At 42.7% G+C, this 25,364-nt stretch overlaps 1 protein-coding gene across 1 annotated transcript; it reads left to right on the top strand.

Moving 5' to 3' along the window:
* Window positions 1-3,215: 3,215 nt before the first annotated feature.
* On the top strand, window positions 3,216-15,444 carry CLRN2 (clarin 2). Its single transcript, XM_059395830.1, has 3 exons — window positions 3,216-3,631; window positions 9,436-9,615; window positions 12,335-15,444. Exons 1-3 carry the CDS (start codon window positions 3,379-3,381, stop codon window positions 12,598-12,600), a joined length of 699 nt encoding a protein of 232 aa, XP_059251813.1. The 5' UTR covers window positions 3,216-3,378; the 3' UTR covers window positions 12,601-15,444.
* Window positions 15,445-25,364: the final 9,920 nt, after the last annotated feature.

The raw sequence follows: 25,364 nt of genomic DNA on the forward strand, positions 1-25,364 counted from the left end.
CCGACGCCCTGCAGGTGCGCCAGCAAAGCCCCGCGGCCCGCCGGCCTCTAGGTGCCGGGCACCAGCGGCGTGCAGGGCGCAGGGCTAAGGGTGGGGAGGGTGGAGAGCAGGTGTGCGCTCACGATGTTGAGAGTCCACGGGGGACACAAACAAAACCACGTATATATTTTACCTTTAAGTAAGAGTGCAGGCAATAATAATAATAATTTTAATTAATTAATTAATTAATTAATTGTGCAGGCTCTGAAGCTCGACGGCCTGGCTTCCCTGTTTAATAGCTGAGTGCCCCTAAGCAACTTGCTTAACTGCTCTGTGCCTCGGTCCGCTCTCAGTAAAATGAGAATACTAATGGTCTGTCCTCCTAGAGTTCTGGAAAGGATTTTTTAAAATAATACTAGAATACTGGGGCGCCTGGGTGGCTCAGTGGGTTAAAACCTCTGCCTTCGGCTCAGGTCATGATCCCAGGATCCTGGGATTGAGCCCCACATCGGGCTCTTTGCTCAAGAAGGGAGCCTGCTTCTCCCTCTCTCTGCCTACTTGTGATCTCTGTCTATCAAATAAATAAATAAAATCTAAAAAAAAAAAAAAAAACTAGAATACTTAGAGTAGTGTGTAGCCAGTAGTAGGAGCTCAATAAATGCCCATTGACATTATTAATATAATTACTTTTGCCACTCCTTCTGTTACTATCACTGCACATCTTAGAGATTGTGAGTTTACAAGAAAGAAAATGCCAGGCTCTGTTAGTGGGGCCAGTTGGTACTATTTGGTGGGGCGTCACTGTGGACCTTTAACATTCCTGTCAAATGGGGACTTACATACGGTCACAGAGGTCCAAGGACCCATCATTAGACTCACATCTTTAACTGTGTCTCTAGCAGACCAAGGCCTGTTGTACCATAAGTAATCATATTTTTTTAGAACTCTTGTAATAATTCTCATGGGTTTTTTTTTTTTTTTCTGTTTTAAAAGCATTAATTTGGGGCATCTGGGTGGCTCAGTGGGTTAAGCCTCTGCCTCGGCTCAGGTCATGATCCCAGGGTCCTGGAATCGATCCCCGCATCGGGTTCTCTGCTCAGCAGGGAGCTTGCTTCCTCCTCTCTCTCTGCCTGCCTCTCTGCCTACTTCTGGTCTCTGTCTGTTGGGTAAGTAGATAGAGTCTTAAGAAAAATAAATAAATAAATAAAAGCATTAATTTGTGAAGTGTTAAACATTTAAAATATAGTATACTACAATTTTTGTATCACTGTTTTGGCAATATTATACAAGTTTGTATCACCCTCCACCCGTACGCAGTGTGTCGTGCATATAGCAGACATACAGATGTTTGCTCAGTACCCTTGTGCCAGATAAGGCACGCAAAAATACCTTCTTTGAGAACAGGATGCCAACCGCAACACCATTTATTATCAGAAGCGTCATTACCAAGAACAGAATTACTAGAAGACTAGATGAGGAGGTTAACACCACTTTTTTGATGTCCTCTGTATACCGTAATCTGAATGTGCTATTTCATTTTACTTTGTACAACAATCCCATGACAGATTAGGAAACTGAGGCACCAGAGCCTCAAGGACTTGCCTAGAGGAGTAGGAATTTGAACTCAGGTCCTCAGTAGAGTTATACGTAACGATAGTTCCATTCAGCATCTCAAGGGCTTATTGGGAATCATTTGTTTCCCATATTTTTCTAAAATAATCATTCTAAAAATAATTGCTTAATCCCTAAAACACCAATAGTTGACATAGGCCCATCATCGGAGGGAGAAATATGATGCCAAGGTATTGCACAGGTCCAAAGCATGCTTAACATTACTATAAGAATAATAAACATTATTGGTCATTTATTAATATGTCAACTCCTCTTCTCAGCCTTTTGTATGTCTTTATTACCAGAAAAACATTTGCTATTTCAAGGTCATTGTGATGAAGATGACCTGCTATATTTCAAAGACCTGAACTCCAGCCCCAGCCCTGACATCCAGTTTTCTCATGAGAGGGATCATCAGGATAGAACATCCCTCGTCCCTCGCCTGCCACGAAGGCTTGTTGCAGCATTGTGGGGACCGGGGCGGGGGAGACAACAAGCATCTAGTAAAAGCCTTCTGTATGAGGAAAAGTTCTACACAAGCTTCAGAGACACTCTTGTTTTATTTTCATTATGGAGAGACCACAGAAGTAAACCCCACTATAAGGAAGGAAACTAATGTTTCCATTCCCATGTCCCTCTGGCCCCTCATTGCATTCCAAGTGAGGTTTCTGGAACTCCTATCCATTAACAATGCAAACTCCTGAACCCCCCTCTAGACCTCGGTGACCAAATAAACAATGTCCTGTGCCACTTCTGCCAAATGTGACTTCCCAAAACAATTGAGAGTTGCTGTTATCAGGCTCACATGACGTCAGTTGGCTTTCAGTAATAGACTAAAAATCAAAATTGAAAAGCCACGGTATAAGATAGAAAGTAGGAAATATTTCATTCCTATGGCTATACATTAAAAGAAAACACACACACACACACACAAATTTTCAGTATTAGAAGTAAAGCCCCTGACAAGGCGATCATTTGCTAACACATTAGAAAAAGACTCTTCTTTCCCACTTCAGAAGACATAAGGTTTTTGGTGGGGGCGGTGCTGTTGGAGGAAAGGAATGTGAGTGTCGGGGTCCAGGCTGCCCCAGTCCAGCCACAAGCTGACTTCTGCTGCAATTTACCCACAGCAGATTCACCCGGTGATAAATCCAAGCATCATATAGCCTGTCTACACATTTCAATTAAGAGCCTTGAGAACAGAGGTCATCCCAAGGTATGAATAACGGTTCTGGAGATTCTGACAGCAGTGACATTTCACAGAAAGAAATGCCCAGGCACACAGCCCCGAGCTCGACATCTGACACCATGCATTGTGGGCAGCATTCAAGTGCTAACCCTTACATGCTCAGTTTCCTTCTGTTGCATGCATTTTTTTTAGAATAGTTAGTGTTTCTTTATAGTCAGATCTACCTAGTTTTTGCCTGCTAATAACTTCCTGGCCATCAAGAGGTCCACGCCAGGGTTATTTAAATACCTGAAAGGAACAATTAAACCCACTGTTGAAATAGTAGTCTAGTGGGAGATATACGGTTACTTCCCTCAGTAACACACGCCTCTACACTTGAGTCAGGTGAAGGCGGTCTCTGTAGAAACTTCCGGATGTGCTGGTAGTAAACATAGGCTGTGGAGGCAGGCAGTGAGGGAGGACCGGGAGATGCACTCGAAATCCTGAAATGCCGTGTTTGGAAGAGCTGACCCTGGAGCCGGAGACCGCAGAGTGTCCAGAGAATGCCGACCACCCTCGCCACCCGTGGGACACCTGCAGGATAACCTGCACCCACTAGAATGCCTGGATGGTTCAAAAAGGCGTGGTATGGGCTGGCATCTTTACTCAGCTTTTCCTCCTTTATCCTGATCGTTGTTGCCCTGGCCGCGCCCCACTGGCTGAGTGGGAAAATCCTTTGTCAGACTGGAGTGGACCTGGTCAACGCCACCGACCCAGAGCTGGTCAAGTTCATTGGGGATATTTACTACGGGCTCTTCCAAGGATGTAAAGTGCGACAGTGCGGGCTCGGGGGCCGCCAGTCCCAATTCACGAGTGAGTATATTTGGGGCACACAAGCTGTTTTAGGACACTTTATTTTTTTAATTTGTAAGAGTGCTTATGTCTAGCTGTGGAATTTGACTTCTGCCTCAACTTAAGGCACGTTGACATTCCTGTTCAGCACCAAGAACATTTCTTTCTTTCCTGCAGAAGCTTATAGAAACATTAAAAATGGGGATTTGTATACTTTTGTAGTTCACCTCTATTAGAAATAACTATTAAAATATTGAACGTTTACGAGTATCAGACATTCTGCTAAATGTTTTACATGGCTTCTCTCTCTTAAGCCTTAAAACAAATTTATGAAGAAGGAATTATTAACGTTTCCATTTTGTAGAGGACTACACTGAGACTTGGAGAGGTTATATAACTTGCTTGAGGTCCCCCAGCCAGGAAACAGCAGAGCCAGACGTCGGACACTTGCCACGTGACTGGGATGTTCTCAGCCAGCCCAGCACGCTTCCACTTCTATTTATATAAAACCTCCACAGGCTGAGAACAGGCAAAGAGGCTGTGTGCCGGGGCTCTGGAATCACACTACTTGGGTTGAGAGCCCAAGTTGGGTGATCCTTGAAGGGGAGCCCTGGGGCAAGACACTGACTGCCCTCCATGACTGTGAGTAGTCAGGGTCATCTGCTGACATCCAGGCTGACCTTAGAGCTGCTCTGGGTGTAAATAGAGCAGAAATCCAAGCCCAGTTTTACAAAGGGTCTTCTGGGAATTAAAAAACAAAGCAAAAAAGTCAATATTCTGCAAGTTTTTAGAATCAACTAGAACGCTCAAGAGAACAGTGTCCTACACAAACATAATCCATCAACATAATGCAATGCAAGGGGATAAGGACTTATACTCATTTGATTTCTACATTTCAGAATTGTAGTTTTTAGAATCCTGCCCAGGGTTAAGTATCTTATTAAATACTTAAAGATAGGGGCACCTGAGTGGCTCAATGGGTTAAAGCCTCTCCCTTCCGCTCAGGTCATGATCCCAGGATCCTGGTATCCAGTCCTGTGTTGGGCTCTCTGCTCAGCAGGAAGCCTGCTTCCCTCTCTCTCTCGCTCTCTGCCTACTTGTGATCTCTCTCTCTCTCTCTGTCAAATAAATAAATAAAATATTTTATAAAAAATACATAAAGACAGAAAGCTAAAGCCATTAACAAATATAATAATATGAGCTAGCATCACTTATATTCATAAAAGAAATTCATATTTGTTATGGATATTCAGGAAAAAATCTCTGGGAATATTTATATTTATCCAGCAATTAAATTGGACCAAGGGTATTGGAAAAATAGTTCCACTAAAAACATTACACACACCCACACACGGAAAACACATATACATAAAGAATTAAAAATAAAGGTCATCAAAAGGAGACCATGACAATGATATACACTAGGTGATTCTGCATTGGGTCTGTTTGCTTTAAAAGATATCACTTGGTGAGAAAATTGGTGGAACTTGAATGGAGTGTCATGATTAAGTGGCCGTCGTGTGCTAGCATTAACTCAGTGATTTGGGGACTATGGTTCTGTAAGGCAATCTCTTTCTTAACGAAATAGACCCTAACGTACTCAGGGCTGCAGAGACAATTTACCTGCAGTAGTTCAGGAGAAAAAAACCAAATTCCTTTGTACCATTCTTACAATTTTGGGAAGCTTGGGATTCTTTCAAAACCACACACACACACACACACACACACACACTCACACACAAAACTGAAGGAGAGAAGACACAATTTTTAAATAGTCATCATTAATGGAAATGAAAGAACCTCATGAAGGAAGTTCTCAAGTTTGAACAAGGGAGTGACAATTAAAAGCAGCATGATTCCAGAGACTGTAGTCAGACAGTGCTTAGGGAATATAATAAAAATAGCCCCTGGTAATTATATAACATGATGTATCATGTAACCATGATAACTGCCTTCTTACATACTAGATAATTTATCTGTTATGTTTATTATTTATTATCTGTCTCCACCCCTTTAGTATATAGTGCCATAAGAACAAGGATCTTGTCTTATTCATTGATGATCTCAAGCCCCAAGAAGAATGCTTCAAAACACTGGCACTCAAAAACATTGGTCTAATGAATAACAATAAGTACTTTTTTAAAAAGGTTTTATTTTTTTATTTGACAGAGAGAGAGATCACAAGTAGGCAGAGAGGCAGGCAGGGGGGTGGGGGCAGCAGGCTCCCCACTGAGGAGAGAACCTGATGCGTGGCTCAATGCAGGGCTCAATTCGGGGCTTGATCCCAGGACCCTGAGATTATGACCTGAGCCAAAGGCAGAGGCTTAACCCACAGAGTCACCCAGGCACCCCAACAATAAAGTACTTTTAAATTCATCTGTTCTGAATGTTCCCCTGCAAGACACCAAACTTGTGACCCATGCTACACTAATCCTCCACAACCCTGCCAGTCAGGAGAAAACTCAAGCTCAGAGAGGTTAAGCAACTTGCTGAAGGTCACAGAGCCCTCAGTGCTAGAGCCAGACCCCAACCCAGGTTAGTCTGATGCCAGACTTCTTAATTTCCACCATGTTGCTCCTTCTGGAATTTGTGACCGGTGACTTTCCCAAAGCTAGGCATCTCCCCAGTAGTCCTTACTGTTCTCCTAGAATCCAGCAAAGGGTCGTGGGGAAGTGGTGGGTGAATGGGGATTCCTAGGGGTGTGAGGTTCCAGGGTGGACAGATCCCACTGGAAATGACTGAGTGGTTACCCCAACAATCATAGGGTATATTAGTTCCCCGGAGCTTCCGTAACAAAGTACTATGACAAACTAGGTGACTTAAACAGTAGAAATGTATTCTCATAGTTCTGGAGGCTAGAATTCAGAAATCAGCTTGTGGACAGAGCCATGCTCCCTCTGGAACCTATGGGAGAAGGAGCCTTCCCTGCCTCTTCCAGCTCCTGGTAGCCCCGAGGGTCCTTGGCTTGTGGCCATGTCATCCAGTCTTCACATGGCATCCTCCCCGTGTCTCTTCACATGGTCTTCCCTCCACGTGTCTGTGTGTCCAAATTTCCCCTTTTATCAGGACACCAATCACATTGGATTAGGGCCCATCTTAACAACTTCATCTTAATTAGCTCTTAAATACCCTATTTCCAAATAAGGTCAGATTCTGAAATGCTGGAGATTAGGACTTCAACCTTTCTTTTTTGTGGGGGATGACAGGGAGAGCACAGTTCAATGGAGAATAGAGGATATGAGGCGGCAGTTGGTAGGTCTAGCATAATTTAGGAATCCCCAAGCACAAATACCATTTCTGGAGAAGGAGCTGAGGCAGATACCAGCTTTGCAGTAGAAGGAGCCCCGAGGAGGATAGACAAAGACTGAACCCTTCCACAGCAGTGCTGATTAAACCCCTGCCATCCCAGCTCACAAGAATGTAAACTCCCTCTGCCAGAAGCCAGAGCAAAGGAGCACTTTCTGTTTTTCCACTGGAGGAACTCAATAAATGTCCCTTTCCCTCCTCCTCTTTCCCAGAGGAAAACAGCCCCCTGGGGGCTCATCTAACATGGTCTGCTCTCTGCAGCACCAGAATTGTGTGAGACTCATAAAAGACGTTTTAGTACCAGCTCTGAGTAGGATAACGTTCAAGAACGTTTAGTTTTCCCAGCTGCCCTGGGGTGTCCCAGAGGAGGGAATATAAACTTCCATTCACAGCACCTTGGGTTTGATTCTCTCTGAAAACGTTCACTGGAGCCGAGCTATGCTGTGTTGGCTGGTTTTGCACTGTTGCAGGTCAAGGACAGACTTGAGTCTATCACAACATTCACTCATGCAGGGCTGAACATTTGAAAAGAAAAAAAAAAATCTAAGGGACATTAAGAAAGGAGAGAAGCCCTGGTTAAAGAGAAATCTTGCAAGAAAAATTCCTTGGAAAGACGCTCAGGGTAAAGTTTCTGATGCCCACAAGATAACCACATGGAGATAAATGCAAATGGAAATACAGAACTGGAAAGAAAGATAGATTAGAACTAGGATGTAAATGTGGAGTGTCTGGAAACTTCTCAGTGGAAAGAATTTTGAAGGGAGAAGGACCAATATTTAGTTCTCAAACTTGGGAGGCACCAAACTTCTGTGACTACAGGGAGGCAGGGGAGCCAGCAAAGAGCCAGAGGGGAACGGGGTTCAGGGGAGTGAGGTGGAACCAGGAAAGCTTCGAGTCCTGGCTCCCCAGAAGGGACAAGAAGGGGCTGATCATGACATCAAAGGATGAAGCCGGGAGTTCAAACTCACAAAGTGGACCCTGATTTGACCAGGAGGTGCTCAGTAGAAACCCTGAAGTAGCTGCAGAAGAAGGGGTATGCTCGGGCTTTCTTTAGCTTCCATCATTTTAAACTCTTCAGTGTGATTACTGGAAACAGCGATCTAAACTCTACATATCATATGGATCCAGGATTATAATCTCATATAGAATTCAGAGTCACCTTGCCCAAAGATAAGGGACTTAATGCCCAAACCTAGGTGGAAATTGGTTTCATAAAATCTACCTTACATCCTTGTCACAAGCATTGAATGACATAATGATGTAAAGGGTTTGGCACTTGACATGGCTGTGCTCAGCAAAAGTTGGTAACTCTCAGTTCATATGCAGTTATTGCTACCCCATTATACTGATGAGCAAACTGAGGCTCTGCGGAGTCCTGTGACTTTTCGTAAGTCAGAGAGTAACAACAGAACTGCAACAGCCCCAGCCGCCATCTTGAGAACTCAGTCTTTCCCAGGCAGTATCTGCCATACCGTATCATTCACTTCTCATGGCTACTGTGTCATGAGCAATACAGAGGAAACAGGTACAAATTAAGATCTCACTAAATTATCCTGCCACATGAATATGGAAAATTAATATTCTAATAGGGTATGGTGCACATGAAAAGTAAGTGTCCATCATACATGGGGAAAAATGACTACCTTGCCAAGGGATCCAAGGTGATGCTCCTAGCTTCCTATCAATGCTTATTAAGTGCTATTATTATTCCCATGTGTTTCACTTGATCCACTCAACAATCTGGTAAGATGGGTAAGGGAGGCAGGGTTCAGAGGATTCTATTTTATACTTGTGGCAAATGAGTGAAACTGCGATTTGAACCCAGATCTTTGGATGCCAGGTCTAGGCTTCACTCTGCTATGCCCTTCTACACTCTTCACAGGTGTACCTGAATCCTCTTGTACCTGTCTGATTTAATGAAAGCAACTCTCTGACCCAGATTAAATCCTTTCAGTTGGCCCTCTTTGACTGACTCTCTTGCCCACCTCCTTTGCTAAAGAGCCACCAGCTAGGGCTTGTGTGCATTAGCTCACACCAGATCCCAGGGCTAGCCAGGGCATATTCAGATTTTGCATCCACTGCAAGAAAGAGAGGATTATTGGCCAAATGAGAAGTGGCAAATCTGGTGTCCATGTGTTCATCTCAAGAAGTCTCCTGCTTGGGCGCCTGGGTGGCTCAGTGGGTTAAGCCGCTGCCTTCGGCTCAGGTCATGATCTCAGGGTCCTGGGATCGAGTCCCACATCGGACTCTCTGCTCAGCAGGGGGCCTGCTTGCCTGCTTCCCTTCCTCTCTCTCTGCCTGCCTCTCTGCCTATTTGTGATCTCTCTGTCAAATAAATAAATAAAATCTTTAAAAAAAAAAAAAAAGAAGAAGAAGAAGTCTCCTGCTTCTTGAAAACCCAGACCTTGCTGCCTTGCCCTCTCTCCACTCTAGTAAAGCCTTGGAGTAAGCAAGCCTGGACTGTATAAACTTGAGCCCAGCTCTGCCACTGAAATATTGGCTGTGTCTTCTCTTTCCAGTCTTCCCACACCTGGTGAAGGAACTCAATGCAGGCCTCCATGTGACAATTCTGCTGCTCCTCTTCTTGGCCTTGGCCCTGGCTCTGGTCAGCATGGGCTTTGCCATTCTCAACATGATCCAGGTTCCATATAGGGCAGTCAATGGCCCTGGGGGCATCTGCCTATGGAACGTCCTTGCAGGTAAGGAAGAGAAGGGAGAGGGAGAGAAATTCATGTCCACTGCCACCACCAGGATGAGTTCCAAGTAGGTAGGTGGAAGGTGTGCAGGAATTAGAACGCCCACCTCAGTCTTTACTTCCCTATTCTATAACCTTACTCATGGGCATGAATGTCCTCTTTACTGAAAGTTGCAGAATCTCTGTCACAGTAAAGAGCCAAATTGGTGGCTTGCATGAGTGGCTGAGGACTTGGAGCAAAGAGGAGAGGTGGGAGTAAGATGAGAGGAGAGAAGAGCGCTGGGGGTGGAAGGGGGAAGAGAGGGCACTGTGGGTGAAGGGGAAGAGGTGAGCCCACAGCTGTGAGGGTGGGGGGGAGCCTTCCAAATGACAGAAGATGAGGCACCTGGCCTCTTTACATTTGAAGCTCACAACCTCCTTATGAGGCAGGATCGAAGATCCTGAAGCTCAGAGAAGTTAAAAGCCTTACCCAAGGCCACACAACAATAGGTAGCAGAGGTGGGATTCCAACCAATGTACAACTAAGTCTAAGCCCTTTGTCTTTCCTTTAATCATGGTATCAATTATAACCATCATGACCTATTTTTCAAGACAAAAAACAAAAGTGTCTGTTGATTTGGGATTATACTTTACATACATATAGATATATGTATATCTATATCTATATATTTATGCATAATATTTTATATTATAATATCTTATATAATATGCATATTTAATTCATGTTTAGCATTTAGTTATGCACATAAAAAGCCATATGCAAAAAAATAACAAGATTCCCAGAAATGAAGTTGTTTCCAAAAACCTCAGTCAAATGGTTAACCATCATGATGGCAATAACCTATCCCTATCTTTGCCTTATACAGAGTGACCAAAAAGTGTACAAAGAGATCATGTTGTTTTACCAGGTATAGTAATGTAATGTCAGTAGATCAGTTACTGTGTATTTTCCTGCATTTGCAGACCACAACCATCCTATAGAATTACTTATATACATGGCTGGCCCCTTCCGGACTGCAGGTGTCTTGGCTCCACCCACATGAACCCTCCTAGTGGCTGACATGTAAAAAGTGCTTAGTCCTACGATTAAATAAACGCTCCTCTCTGTCAAGTTACTGCTTCAGAGAGATGGCGCTCTCAATCACTATTGATGAGAATATTTTAAAAAGGCAGTTCAACAAAACTGTAGTGTTAAAAGTGTTAAAAGGCATAAAAATAATATATATTTTTTAAAGATTGCAGAAGGAGGGGCAGAGAGGGGGTGGGGAGAGTAGCAGACTTCCCCCTGAGCGTGAAGCTTGAGGCAGGTCTTTTTCCCATGACCTGGATGGAGATCCCCGCCTCAGCTGAACCAAGAGTGGGGCTCAACCAAATGAGCCACACATGCACCCCCAAAATATGAATATTTTTTAATTAAACTAATCCAAATAGGGATTTATGCTAAGGAAATAACTGGAAAAGAGTACAGAGATGTATATAAAAAGGTGTTCATTGCAGCACTTTATAGTAACAAAATTTAGATGCAATCTAGATATCCAGAAATAAAGTCATACTCAATTAAACTTAATTAAATTGGGGCGCCTGGTTGGCTCAGTGTGTTAAGCCGCTGCCTTCGGCTCAGGTCATGATCTCAGGGTCCTGGGATCGAGTCCCGCATCGGGTTCTCTGCTCGGCAGGGAGCCTGCTTCCCTCTCTCTCTCTCTCTGCCTGCCTCTCCATCTACTTGTGATTTCTCTCTGTCAAATAAATAAATAAAATCTTTAAAAAAAAAAACTTAATTAAATTGGTTAGGTGTGTTCCTTTTAGAACATATTATGCACCAGTTTAAAGTGGTGCTATAACAGAATACTTAACAATATAGAAAAATGTTCAAGTAAAGGGGAAAAAAAAGAGCATTACAAAGTAAAAGTTTCAGAATACAATTTTGTTAAAGAGGAAGAAATGTAAAGAAACACATTAAAATGTTCAAAGTATTTATACCCAGCTTTTAGGATAAAAGTGAATTTGTATTTTCATCTTTGTGACTTTCTCTGGTGTCCAAATTTCCTTTAACAAAGACATAATAATCTAAGCAAAAAGCGTGATAAATGTGTTTTTAAAATATTAATTAAAACCAACCAGTAGAAAAGCAAAAAGGAAGAGAGAGAGAACTGCCAGAACACGGAGGTTGGAAGCAACAGGTAGGAAAGTGAGTGAAGTTTGGAACCGTTCCAGATCCCCCTATCTGCTTCCTCTCCTCTTTCTCTTACCTCCTCTTCTTATCCTTAAGATAAGGGAATGATTAGGGGCCCCTGGGTGGCTCAGTGGGTTAAGCCGCTGCCTTCGGCTGGGGTCATGATCTCAGGGTCCTGGAATCAAGCCCCGCATCGGGCTTTCTGCTCAGCAGGGAGCCTGCTTCCTCCTCTCTCTCTGCCTGCCTCTCTGCCTACTTGTGATCTCTCTCTGTCGAATAAATAAATAAAATCTTTTTAAAAAAAAAGATAAGGGAATGATTAAAGGGTGGTTAAGGATGATTAAAGACTTCTCACCTTGGAGTCCGGAGGTAGATCCCCATGGTGGGGGTAAAGTTTGCTTGAGGAAAAAAAAAAAAAATTGTTGTGTCACCCTAAGAATTTTTCAACCCAAAGCAAACGTGTCGCATGTGGTACAGAAGTGCCTTCTTGCAGAAGGCCAGTACAGCTGTACCAAGGAGCGCTGAATGAGGGTGACGTTTTGGGTTGCAGGTGGAGTCGTGGCATTGGCCATCACCAGCTTCATGGCCGCCGTCGAGTTTCACGACCTCACCGAGCGCATCGCCAACTTCCAGGAGAGGCTCTTCCGCTTCGTGGTGGTGGAGGAACGGTACGAAGAGTCCTTTTGGATCTGTGTGGCCAGTGCCTCCGCCCACGCTGCGAACTTGGTAGTGGTGGCCATCAGTCAAATTCCGCTCCCGGAGATTAAGACCAAAATCGAAGAGGCCACGGTCACGGCTGAGGATATCCTGTATTGATCGTCCCCTGCGGCTCACACCTTTTCCTGAGTCAGTTCTGCAGTGGGACCCGGCACCACATTTTGCGCGCAGGCTTTGCAGTCCAGAGCGCCCCTGTTTTGGAAGTTAAGAAGGAGAAAGTGGAGAGAGGCAGGGCGGTGCCTGGACCAGAAAAGAAAGCTTTCCCATACTCCCGGCATCTCTGCCCTTCCCTCTCACTGACCTTGGAGTTAGAGACTCTGCTACTTGCCAGCTGTGTGGACACTGGACAATTCACTTAATTCCTGCTTCTCACTTTCCTCATCTGTAAAATGGAGGTAATAAGACCTCGCAAGGTTGTGATGAGGTTTAAATGGGCAATATGTTGCCAACCTTTGAATCAATATATGTATCTGGGATTAGAGTCTTCTACAGATATAAGGTAATGAACACTCCAATAAATGTCTATAGACCCCTGTTCTGTTCCACAAAATATGAGGGGTGGAAGTAAAGAGGCATATGGTAACACCCCTGCCCTCCAGAAACATTTAATCCTTCCACATGACAGGCATCAGATAGCAACAATAACACTAAGAATGAAAAATAATTTCTTCTCTTTTTTTTTTTTTTAGTGGTTACTATATACTGGACACTGATCTAAGAGTCCTATATATATGGGGTCTTCACTATAAATTCAGATTGTTGGTACTTTATTTCCACCTTATAGATAAGAAACTAATGTATCCAGAGATCAGTTAACTTGCTGAGGTCCAGAATTCAGTTGAGGAAGTCTAAAACCAAACTGTATACTTGCAACCACTTTGCTAATCGGCTGTTGGATGGATGTTCAAGCAGGTGGAATGCAATGTGATAAATGTTATGACAGTAGGTGCATGAAGGACTGAGGGAAGGAATTCATTCTCCTGCATGGGATGTGGTACTAAAGGAAGTATCACAGAGCTGACATTTGATCGGAACTTCGAAAGATGAGTAGAGTTTTTCCAGTGGGGAAGGAAGCAGGTTTGGAGAAGGGCATTTCAGGATGAGTCAGCAATGGGGGGGGGGGGGGGACAAGCGATGGAATTACACAGCGGGCCTAGAGACATGCGAACACCCAGACTGATTAGAATGTTGTTCTAATTCACCAGTTAGATAAACCCAGTTGCTTTGTGTTGGGTTTCCCTTCAGCAGTACAATGATGGTGAATTATATGTGCCAACTCGGCCAGGCCACTGTACCCAGATATTTGGTCAAACACTATTCTAGACGATTCTGTGAAGGTATTTTTTGGACAGGATTAACGTGTCAATCAGTAGACTTTGAGTAGGAGAGATAGCCCTCCAAGATGTGGGTGGGTCTCACCCAATCTGTTGAAAGCCTTAGGAAAAAGACTGACCTCCCTCAAGGGACTGGGAATTCTGCCAGCAAGCTGCCAGGGGACTCAAACTGCAGTTCTACTTGGATTGGAGATCCAATCCCAAGCCTGCCACCCCAGCCTGGACTTGCCAGTCTCCACAGTCATGTGAACCAATTTAAAAAAAAAAAAAAAAATCTCATCGCTTCTCGGCCTTTTGGCTAAATCAAGTGTAAACAAAAAATTCTCTGGGGCGCCTGGGTGGCTCATTTGGTTAAGCATCTGCCTTTGGCTCAGGTCATGACCCCAGGGTCCTGGGATCGAGATCGCCATGGGGCTCCTCGCTCGGCCTCTGCTCCTCCAACTGCTCATGCTCTCTCTCTCTCTCTCTCATAGATAAAATAAAATCTTTTTTAAAATTTCTCTTTCCCTCTGCCTGTCTGTCTCTCTCAATTTGCGCACACACACATACACACACACACATCCTGTTGATTCTATTTGTCTGGAGAATCCTTGCTCATACAGGTACAAAACTCCATTAACTCACTTTCCTACAATGCCAGCTGAGGTGACTCCTTTGTCAGGTCTCCTGGCTTCATGCCAAGTAAAAGTCATCTCATTCCCTAAATTCGCTCCATCAAAAATGACACCCGACTTTGCTTAATGCTAAGCTTCTGGAGGCTTCCATGGCATCTCTCTGTTCTAATTGCTCATGATTCCCTGCTGGCCCATCTGTCCCTTCCAGCCTTCTATCCCCATCCCACACACAGAGGCAGTACTGTTTACCAGACTGATGTCACTCATCAAATATGCAGATGGCACAGGGCTAGAAGGGGTGGTTAACGTGATAGGAGATGGATCCAAGAGATAGTGCCAGAGTGCGGTGCTGGGTTGAAAACAAGCAGAAATATCCATGTCCTATTAAATTTACCATAAAGTCCTCCTGACAGTTGAAAAATAAATCATACAGAAGACTGGCAAGTTTATTTAGATAACCATCTGAGTCTTGGTACATTTATTCATTCAGTGAGTACTGAAATTGATCTAGGGGCTGGGAGTAGAGAAGAGAACAGACAGACAAAAATCCCTGTGATTCACACTGGACTAACAACATTAGTCCAGCCACAGCCTTCAACGTGATCACTGCTTCAAGGGTGTGCAGACTGCCGCACACGGGCAGAGGAAATTCACTTTTGCCTCTAACAGTGGAATGACCTCATCAAGACGCTAACCTGGACCAAGATAGTGGGTTCCAGGGAGTCCAACTGCAGGCTTTTGTGAATTTTCCTGGAAACTGAGTCCAGAGCTTTCAAGAGCTTCAGAAGCATCTATAACACCTTGAAAGTTTTAAACCGTGACCACGAGGTAACACCGAACCTGGTAAAAACACAGCATCATGTTCCATGAGGTCCTAGGGACCCTCCTCCACTCCTCTTATGAAGTAAGTAAGGTGATTCATAGGCTCTTATTCCCCCTCCTCCAAATTGCAGACTTGAGTGTTTCCCTGTTGCTAATGACAGTCTAAATAGGAAATAAACTCCTACTTTAAAAATTAAGTGTCTGATGTTCAAAGTCACCAAAATGGGCTGTAAGTATTTCACTTGTGTGAATGGAAAAAATCTCAGGCCCAGAGCCCATCGAAATGGTTATGTTTTCCCCACACCTAGAAGAAAGTCACCAAACTCACTTCGTGCCTAATGCTTCAAGTCACCCTCGGTAGCAGCTGGGGGTCAAACAGGGGAAAGAGGTTAATGTGCCTTAGGTGAGGCCCAGCCCTTTCAAGGTCTCCATTCCTCAAGTACAAAATGAGAAATTCCAAACTACATGACAATGACCACCATCTAGCGTGGGCCAGGCACCCTCCATACTTTCTTCCTCCTTCTGAAAATTATTCAAAATAAGTATCTCTGTCTTTGTTTTACAGATGAGCAATTTTAGGTCAAGAGAACTGAAGTATTTTGCTCAGGCCACCCTATTAGTAAGTGATGGAGAAAGGAGTCAACCCCCATCTACATAATGCCAAGGCCATTGGTTTCCCTGCTGCACCGTGACTACCTTTCTTGAAAGACCTCTAAGGCTCCTTCCCAGGGCTTCTGCATGTGGCTGTGAGGGTTACCCCTTGCCCAAGAGGTAGCTCTTCTAATCTAGCCCATGGCCCCCTGGCTTGCAATGGCCTGCAACTTCAGGAAAGTTCCCACCCAGAGGGGGTGTCTTCTAATGCTCACCGAAGTAGCTGATGGGCTCCCAGGACCCACTCCTTCTAGGCTAGCAGTCCAGGCGAAGTCAAACTGGTAATCATAACATTATTCTGTAACATGGGTTAGAGTGTGATTAATTCTCATATGTCCTTTAAAGGTAGCTAACATATGCACACACTGATATATTATTACTGATCACTGGGGAGATCAAAGCCATTGCAACTGAGCTAATTTCAAAGAAGTAATAATTCATTATCAGCAAAACAAAGCGCTACTTCACGTTCACTCTGTGACATTTGGGTAATACGTGATGTCTCAGACCATTTGGGCTGCGATAACAAATTATCATCAACTGGCTTACACGACAGAAATGGATTTCTCATGGTTCTGGGGCTAAAATTGACAATCAAAGTGCTGGCAGATCTGGTAGCTGGTGAGAGCCTGTGTCCTGGCCTGCAGGGGGCAAAGCCTGTGTCCTGGCCTGCAGGGGGCCAGCAGAGAGAGGGACACAGAGACCCCTGTTCCTTCGTATAAGGACACTAACGTCATTCATCAGGGCTCCATGCTCATGGCCCAAACCACCCAAAGTCCCCACTCTTAAATACATCACATTGGGGGTTAGGATTTCAACATATGGATTTGGGGAGAACACAAACACTCAGGCCATAAAACGGGATTTTCATTAATGAAAACATACCAATAAAGCATACAATTAATCAAAGACTTTTGGATAGCAAGAACCCTTCCATGTCAAATCAGAACAGGGTTATGTTACAAACATACCCCTCTCTCTTTCAAGAAAAATAGGATACCCTGTGAAAAGGGAATTAAACAGTTCTTCACACTTCCAAAGAATGTAATGAGCTTGCAATTCCACTGGGGTGGGGGGATTTAAGTATTTTCTAAATCGTAAGGTTGCTGTGCAGTAATTGGTGATCAGTGAGAACTAATGTATGCTGTAGCAAAAGTTTCTAACATAATCCAAAATGACAATTGTATTAGTCTCCTATTGCTACTGAAGCAAATTGCCACGAGCTTGGTGGTTGATAACAACATGCATTTATTATCTGAAGAGTTTTGGAGGCCAGGCTACCTGGGTGGCTCAGTTGGTTAAATATCTGCCTTTGGCTCAGGTCATGGTCCTGGGGTCCTGGGATTGAGTCCCGCATTGGGCTCCCTGTTGCTCCCCCTGCTTGTGTGCTTTCGCTCTCTCTCTCTCATAAATAAATTTTAAAATCTTAAAAAAAAAAAAAAAAAAAGTTTCGGAGGCCATGAATCCTCAGTGGGCTTTCCTGGGGTAAGTAAAGCTATTGGCTGACTTTCTTCTGGAGGCTCTAGGGGAGAATGTGTTTTCCTGCTTTTCCATCTTCTAGAGGCTGCCTGCATTCCTTGGCTCCTGGCTCTTTCCAGCAATGATGTCCCTCCAACCTCTGCTTCTATCACACAGGTGATGATTCTGTTGACTCTGACCCTCGTGCCTCCCTCTTATTATAAGGATCTTTGTGACTCCATTGGGTCCACCCAGTAACCTGGGACATCTTTGGGGGACATTTTTCTGCATACCAGAGCAATGTTACTCAAACCAGAATTTCTTGATCTCACAATATTCCTGAAAAAAATAAAAAATAAATAAATAAATGAGGTGTAGATATAAAACAAATGAGTGGTCTTCTGTGTGGCTCAGTGGATTAAGCCTCTGCCTTCTGCTCAGGTCATGATCTCAGGGTCCTGGGGTCAAGCCCCGCATCAGGCTCTCTGCTCCATGCCTGCCTCTCTGGCTACTTGTGATCTCTCTTTCTGTCAAATAAATAAAATCTTTTCAAAAATGAGCAAAATATTGTGTTATTATTAGTCAACAGTACTAGACTGGCATCATGATTTAGAAAATTCTTGCTGAAAGCGCAGTGCTCACCTCCATCACCCACATGGAGTTCAGATACTTATACAATCCATGGGGTACATCTTTGGAAGTCACGGGGGGACAGAAGGAGACTAGATAAGGCACAGAGTATCTCAAAAGTAAACCATGATCTCAAGATACGATGCTGGAAACAGCCACTCAGAGAAGTTCCTTAGCCCATTTTACTTTTTTAAAAAGATTTTCCTTTTTTATTTGAGAGAGAGAGAGCGAGAGAGCATGAGCAGGGGGAGTGGCAGAGAGAGAGGGAGAAGCAGACTCCCCACTGAGCAGGGATTTCGGTCCCAGGACCCTGAGGACCTGTGCCGATTTGAGATGAATTTCGATATGTGAAAGATTTCTTCTTTTCCCTCCCCGCCTTCCCCTCCTCTTCTTGCAGCTCCTCCCCCTTCTGCCCCCTTCCTCCTCCTCTTTCTCCTTTTGAGTTTTGGTTGTTAAACTAAGTGGAGCATCATAAGAAACCTATGTAATTATGACATATGCAAAATTCTTCGCAAATAAATTAGGTTTCACACTCTCCTTTGCTCCTATAATTTCATTTTCTCTTCTACCACAATGTCAACAGTTAGTCAGCAAATGAGAGTCCCCACCTGTCAGGAATACCATTTGATCCCTACTGAGCGTATGCCACAGGCCAGGCTTCGTGTAGAACTCACCACCCGTCTCATCTCAGTTTAGCCTCCCCAGAGCCCTGAGAAGTACTTACTCTAATTACCGGTTTTAAAATCAGAAATCTAGTTTTCTCATTTGTAAAATAACCAGCTTGCATAAGATAGTCTCCAATGTTTCTTCCCACTCTAAAATGTTATTTTTAATGGGAAGTAATATGTTCAGATTTATCACAAATGGAGCACTTATTCCATTCCAGGCCCTAAGTTCAGAATTTTCATTTGGACTATTGGACACAGGTGACGAGATGCCACACGTATACATTTTGACAATTCCAACCTCCAGTTCATCTACATTTTGAATATATATGCATTTCTGTTATATTCATAGGTTGAATTCTTAGTTAAATAAGACAAATTTATACAGGGCATGTGACGATTTGTTTTACTGTTTTTTTGTTTTGGAAAAAATAATAAGCAACAATGACAAACAACTTTGCAACCACAGTGATTTTTCTTTTGTCATTTGGGGAAGAGTCAATTGGATGTAATGTATTCCTTTCCTTGTTTAACAATTCTCTCAAGATTTGAAAAGTAGGTCAAAAAGTGTCCATTCTCCTATGGAGAAGGAGATGCTTATGTGAAGCCAGTGGACCCTCTCGGTATGGCTCAAGAGAACAGTGAGCCAATTGGTAGGGAAATCCTATTGTCCTGCTGATAGTCACCCCGGATATCCCCAGCTAGAGCACCCACACGAGAGACAGCTCACTATATACCCACTATTTAATAATTATATTGCCAGGGTGATTTCTGTCATCAGCAAAAATTACTAAAAGTTTTACTTTGGTTTTAAAAAGCAATGTTTTGGGCGCCTGGGTGGCTCAGTGGGTTAAGCCATTGCCTTCGGCTCAGGTCATGATCTCAGGGTCCTGAGATCAAGTCCCGCATCAGGCTCCCTGCTGAGCAGAGAGCCCAATTCGGAGCTTGATCCTAGGACTCTGGAGCCACGGTAGAGGCTAAACCACTGAGTCACCCAGGCACCCCAAGGAGAGCCATTTTAAAAGCCCAGTTTTAGGCGTGCCTGGCTAGCTCAGTCATTAGAGCGTGGGACTCTTGATCTCTGGTTGTGAGTTTGAGCCTCATATTGGGTATAATGATCACTAAAATATATAAATAAGTACACACACACACACACACACACACACACAACTTGATGGATTCTACTGTAGTAGATTCTTACACTGGAAAAAAAATCCTAGAAAATCCATAAGTTGATCACTTTTTCATGTTTTGTAAGGGTGCCTTTTTTTCTTTTCTTTTTTTTTTTTTTTAATTTAGGATTTTATCTAACTATTTGACAGAGTAAAAGAAAGTGAGAGACCACAAGCAGGGTGAGCAGCAGAGGGAGAGGGAGAAGCAGACTCCCTGCTGAGCAGGGAGCCAGACGTGGGGCTTGATCCCAGGACCCCCGGATCATGTCCTGAGTCAAATTGCTCAACTGACTGAACCACCCAGGCCCCCATGGGTGCCTTTTTTAAAAGACTCTCATCTATAAGGCTTCATCTCTGTCAGACATCACTATAGCAAATATTAACAAGTTACTTAGAACTTGTAAAATTATGACAAAAACACTATTTTTTAACTGAGAAAACAGAGTGGGAATGCATTACTTTTTCAAGTTTCCTTTATGTATCAAGTTTCGTATCAGTCCATGTAAATTACAATACCATAGTAAAATAGGAATTATTACACTTGTTAAAGTTATACATTCAGAGAATCAGTTCTTCTTTAAGTTGAAGCCCAGCTTACAAATCTCATTATTCTATTTATAAGGCTAGCACATCTTAATAGTCACTTTCAAAAGGCTTTTTTGATTCCTTGGTCCCAGTTACAAATGAAATTAAATAAACATCTTGAAATAACCTGTATATATTTATTCAATTTCTTTTCTAAGCACTCCAATTAACTAACAAAATTTAATAATCCTTCTAATAAATTAAATTTAAGATACCGTGAACCTACATTTTTATAAATGTTCTAATGCTGTGTATAAATGGAGTATCAACTAGAATTGCAATTGTTTTATGTAGTCTACCTCCTCTTAATCACCACCAATATGTAAAATAGTAAATATGCACAGATTTTAAACTGAAAATATCAATACTTCAATTTTTATGTCTTCTAGATATTTTTACACTTATTTTGAAGCCTAGTTAAGGCAAGAAGCTTACTCACCAAGAAAATAATTATACCATATCTCAAATTTTCAGGAATTGCTTACCCACATATTTAAGGAATTAATTCTCAGAAGGCTTGAGGTCACATTATGATCCTTAGTCTTGCCTCAAATACTACCTCCTAAATGATCAGTACTGGAAGCTGTCTTCCACCTCCCCAGTGGCTGCTCTTCCTTACCCTGCTCTAAGTGTTCTTTTTACTTAATTTTAACATCCCACATCATTGGTATGTACATTACATTTGTGTTTATTGTCTGTCTTCTCCCTTGAGAATGTCGTCTCCATTAGGATAGAGATCTAAGTTTTTCGTTTACTGATGTATCTCAAGCACCCAGAACTGTTCGTAAATTATACAGAAAACAAACTTTTTATATACACAAAAAAACCTTAAAATACACAAATAAAATTTTTTAAAGTGTCCCCTTTCCTCTCTCAACCCCACTTCCAAAGGTGACCATTCATACATCTCTATACATTTTCTTATATTCTTTCATAAGTATACAGCCACTTTTTTTGCTTACACAATGGATTATTTGTATACATATTGTTCTGTAATTTGGAACACATATTCATAATCAAGCCACTTTCCTCTGAAAAAAAACAGACAACATAACTCTTCTTTTTATAAAGAGAAAAATCATATGTGACAAAAAAGTCTGCCGCTTACTTTTTTTTTTTTTAAAGATTTTATTTATTTATTTGACGAACAGAGATCACAAGTAGGCAGAGAGGCAGGCAGAGAGAGGGGGAAGCAGGCTCCCTGCTTAGCAGAGAGCCCGATGTGGGGCTCAATCCCAGGACCCTAAGATCATGACCTGAGCTGAAGGTAGAGGCTTAACCCACTGAGCCACCCAGGCACCCCTGTCACTTGCTTTTTAAGTCAATCATTTTGACTGCAGGAATTCAGGAAAGGGAAAGGCACATATAAGTAGTAGTTAATAAAGTTTCTTGGGAAAGTGACTGGAACTGACGTAAATGTGTTTCACCCTGGCCGAGAGGATGCATGGCCAAGAGAGACACAAGCAAGCAGGGCATCCAGGACAAATGGACTGGGTGTGTTCTGTGGATGGTGGGTGGATGGGCTGGGCAGAGCAGAAGGCTGTATATTAGCAAGTAAGTTTCTAATATTCACTATCTTGCAGAAAATATATCCTACATGCCAGGCCATACACTAAGCACTTGATGAGATTTACCTGTGTTATCACATTTAATCCCCAAGGCAATTTTTTAGCTTTTTTTAAAAAAAGATTTTATTTATTTATTTGACAGATGGAGATCACAAGTAGGCAGAGAGGCAGGTGGCGGGGGCGGGGGGAAGCAGGTTCCCTGCTGAGCAGAGAGCCTGATGTGGGGCTCAATCCCAGGACCCTGAGATCATGACCTGAGCCAAAGGCAGAGGCTTTAACCAACTGAGCCACCCAGGCACCCCCAGATGTGAACACTTTACTGCATTTGCTTTATCATATTCTCTCTCTCTCCTCTCTTCACCTCTTTCTTCTTCTGTGTGTGTGAAAGTGTGTGCATGTATGCAGGTGTGTGCACATTAGTGTGTGTATATGTGTGAGTACTGTGTGTACACACTTGTGTGCCTATGTATGTGTGTAGGTGTGTGTATGTGGGTGTGCGCAATTTGTGTGCATTCTGTGTGTGCATGTGCATATATGTGCAAATGTGTGTGTGTGCACTATGTGTGTGCAGGTGTGTGCACACTGTGTGTGCACATGTGTGTACTCAAGGTGTATACATGCTATGTGTGCATGCATGTAGGTGTGCAAATGTGTGGGTGCATGCATGTGGGCGTGCACTGTGTGTGCATGTACACTTGTGTGCGCAAGTGTATGTGTGCAAAAACTTTCACTGAAGCATTTGAGAGTAAGCTGCAGACACCTTACTCCTTACCTCTAAATATTTTAGTGTGTGTATTTCCTTTAAAAATATTTTTTAGGGCACCTGGGTGGCTCAGTGGGTTGGGCCGCTGCCTTCAGCGTGGGTCATGATCTCAGGGTCCTGGGATCGAGTCCCGCATCGGGCTCTCTGCTCAGCAGGGAGCCTGCTTCCCTCTCTCTCTCTCTGCCTGCCTCTCTGCCTACTTGTGATCTCTCTCCGTCAAATAAATAAATAAAATATTTTTTAAATATATTTTTTAAAGGCATTCTCTTAGATAACCACAGTTCAATGATCAAAATCAGGACATTAACATTGACACAGTTCTGTTATCGCATCTACAGATCTTATTCCAATTTTGCAACAGTCCCCTTTATGTCCTTTATAGTTTATTTTTTGCTTTTTAAAAAAGATTTATTTATATATTTGAGAGAGAGAGAGTGAGCAGAGGGAGGGGGAGAGGGAGGGAGAATCCTCAAGCAGACACCCCACTGAGCACAGAGCCCAACATGGAGCTTTATCCCAGGACTCTGAGATCATGACCTCAGCTGCTTAACTGACCAAGTCCCTCAGGTGCCCCTGTAGTTTGTTTCCTTTTTAACATGATGCAGAATCCAGGCTGTACTTGGTATCACATCTCCTTAGTCTCCTTTAAACTTGAACAATCCCTCAGTCTTTTTTGTCTTTTATAACCTTGACCTGTGCTGAAGAACACAGGACATTTACTTTGTAGACGCCCCCTCAATTTGGGTTTTATTAGATTTATTTGGGCATTCTCAGCAGGAATCACCTCTGACATGATGTTGGGACCATCTCAGTATATCCTATAGGAGCATTTGATATCTTTTTTTCCTATTACTGGTGGTATTTACTTTGATTACTTGGGGAGTGGTACTATCAGATTTCTCCACTGTGGTTACTCTCTTCCCCATTCAGATTAGTCAGTATCCTCTTGAGAGATATTTTGAGACCATGTAACCAGGTTTACATTTCCCCTCAAATTCTTATCCACTAATTTTAGCATCTGTTGATGTTTCCTGCCTAAATCAATTGTTATTTTGATAGTTACCAAATGGCTCTTTTCCTAATTCCATTACTCTTACAAATGATGTAAGATGTAACCTGCATTGTGTACTCATTACAAATATAACATGTATTTGTTGGCATTTTACTGCAAGGTAGAATCTACATATTCATTCATTCATTCATATATTTTTATCAGTATGGACTCACAGATTCCTATTTTACTCTATGGCTTATTATCCATTCCTATTTCATTATTTATTTTGATGCTCGAATTGTCCCAGATGTGACCCATGAGAGTGCCTTCCGGTACCTCCTTTTGACATGTCCACCCTTCTCTGAGCTCTTACTTACCTGTGGCAGAGCAAGTCCCATTCGGGATTAGGGACTACTGCTCACCCACTCTGGAGGACCAACGAGTATGAGAACTGTCCTTGCCCACCTCATCCTTGACAAAGCAACAGAGGAAAGAAAGAAGATGGCATCCGTTAGGAAACCAAACACCACGTCATTGTCATAAGTGCTTAAATGTCAAGTACTCAATGAAAAAATTATTGAACTTAACTTTGATTATGAAGTTTATCGGAAACACCTTCTCTGGGATTTTCTTTTAATAAAAATTCATTATCACTGGTGAATGGGATGCATCCTTGCCAGATTTTCACTATGAGTGACCATAAATTGTGCATTGTTTGTGGAAAAGATAATGTAATGAATTATATCATGATGTAAAAAGACCATTAAAAAAAAAAAGAAGCCTTTTATCCCAAAACACCAACATTTTTAGCACTTGCATTAAGGATTCATTTATATGCCATGAATTGCAGTCACTTACAGTTCAAAAAATTAATGAAGTCTATGATTCAATGGTTTTCAGAGTGTTTACAGAATTGTACAAACATCACCACAACTTTAAAACATTTTCATGGCCCTGAATGGAGACCATGTATCCTAGCATTCCTCTCCCTCTCTTCCAAGCCCAGTGTAGGCAACCACTAATGTACTGTCTGTCTTATGGGTTTGCTTATTCTGAAACATTTCCTATAAATGGGTTTATACAATATGGGGTTTTTGTGACTGGGCTCTTCCAATCACTCTGATTTCTTGGTTCATCTATATTATAGCATAATGTCCCAACACTAACTTTTGTATGTCATCATTGTGTCTCTCATCCCAAATAGAATACAGCAGGTACTTATTTTCCTTCCCTTTTCTTCACATAAAAACATCAAGCTTATTTTTTTATCTCCACACAATTTTGTTCTTTATAACTTTTTTTTTAAAGATTTATTTATTTATTTATTTGACAGAGAGAAATCACAAGTAGTCGGAAAGGCAGGCAGAGAGAGAGAGAGAGGGAAGCAGGCTCCCTGCTGAGCAGAGAGCCCGATGCAGGACTCGATCTCAGGACCCTGAGATCATGACCTGAGCCGAAGGCAATGGCTTAACCCACTGAGCCACCCAGGCGCCCATGTTCTTTATAACTTTTAATGGCTATTGAATTTCATGACATTCCCCTGCAGTGGAAATTTCCAGGTCTGAGATTTCAGACAATCCCATCAGATCCTATAATCCCTTACTCAT

Source organism: Mustela nigripes, chromosome 1 (genome assembly GCF_022355385.1).
Source record: "Mustela nigripes isolate SB6536 chromosome 1, MUSNIG.SB6536, whole genome shotgun sequence".
Lineage (NCBI taxonomy): Eukaryota > Metazoa > Chordata > Mammalia > Carnivora > Mustelidae > Mustela > Mustela nigripes.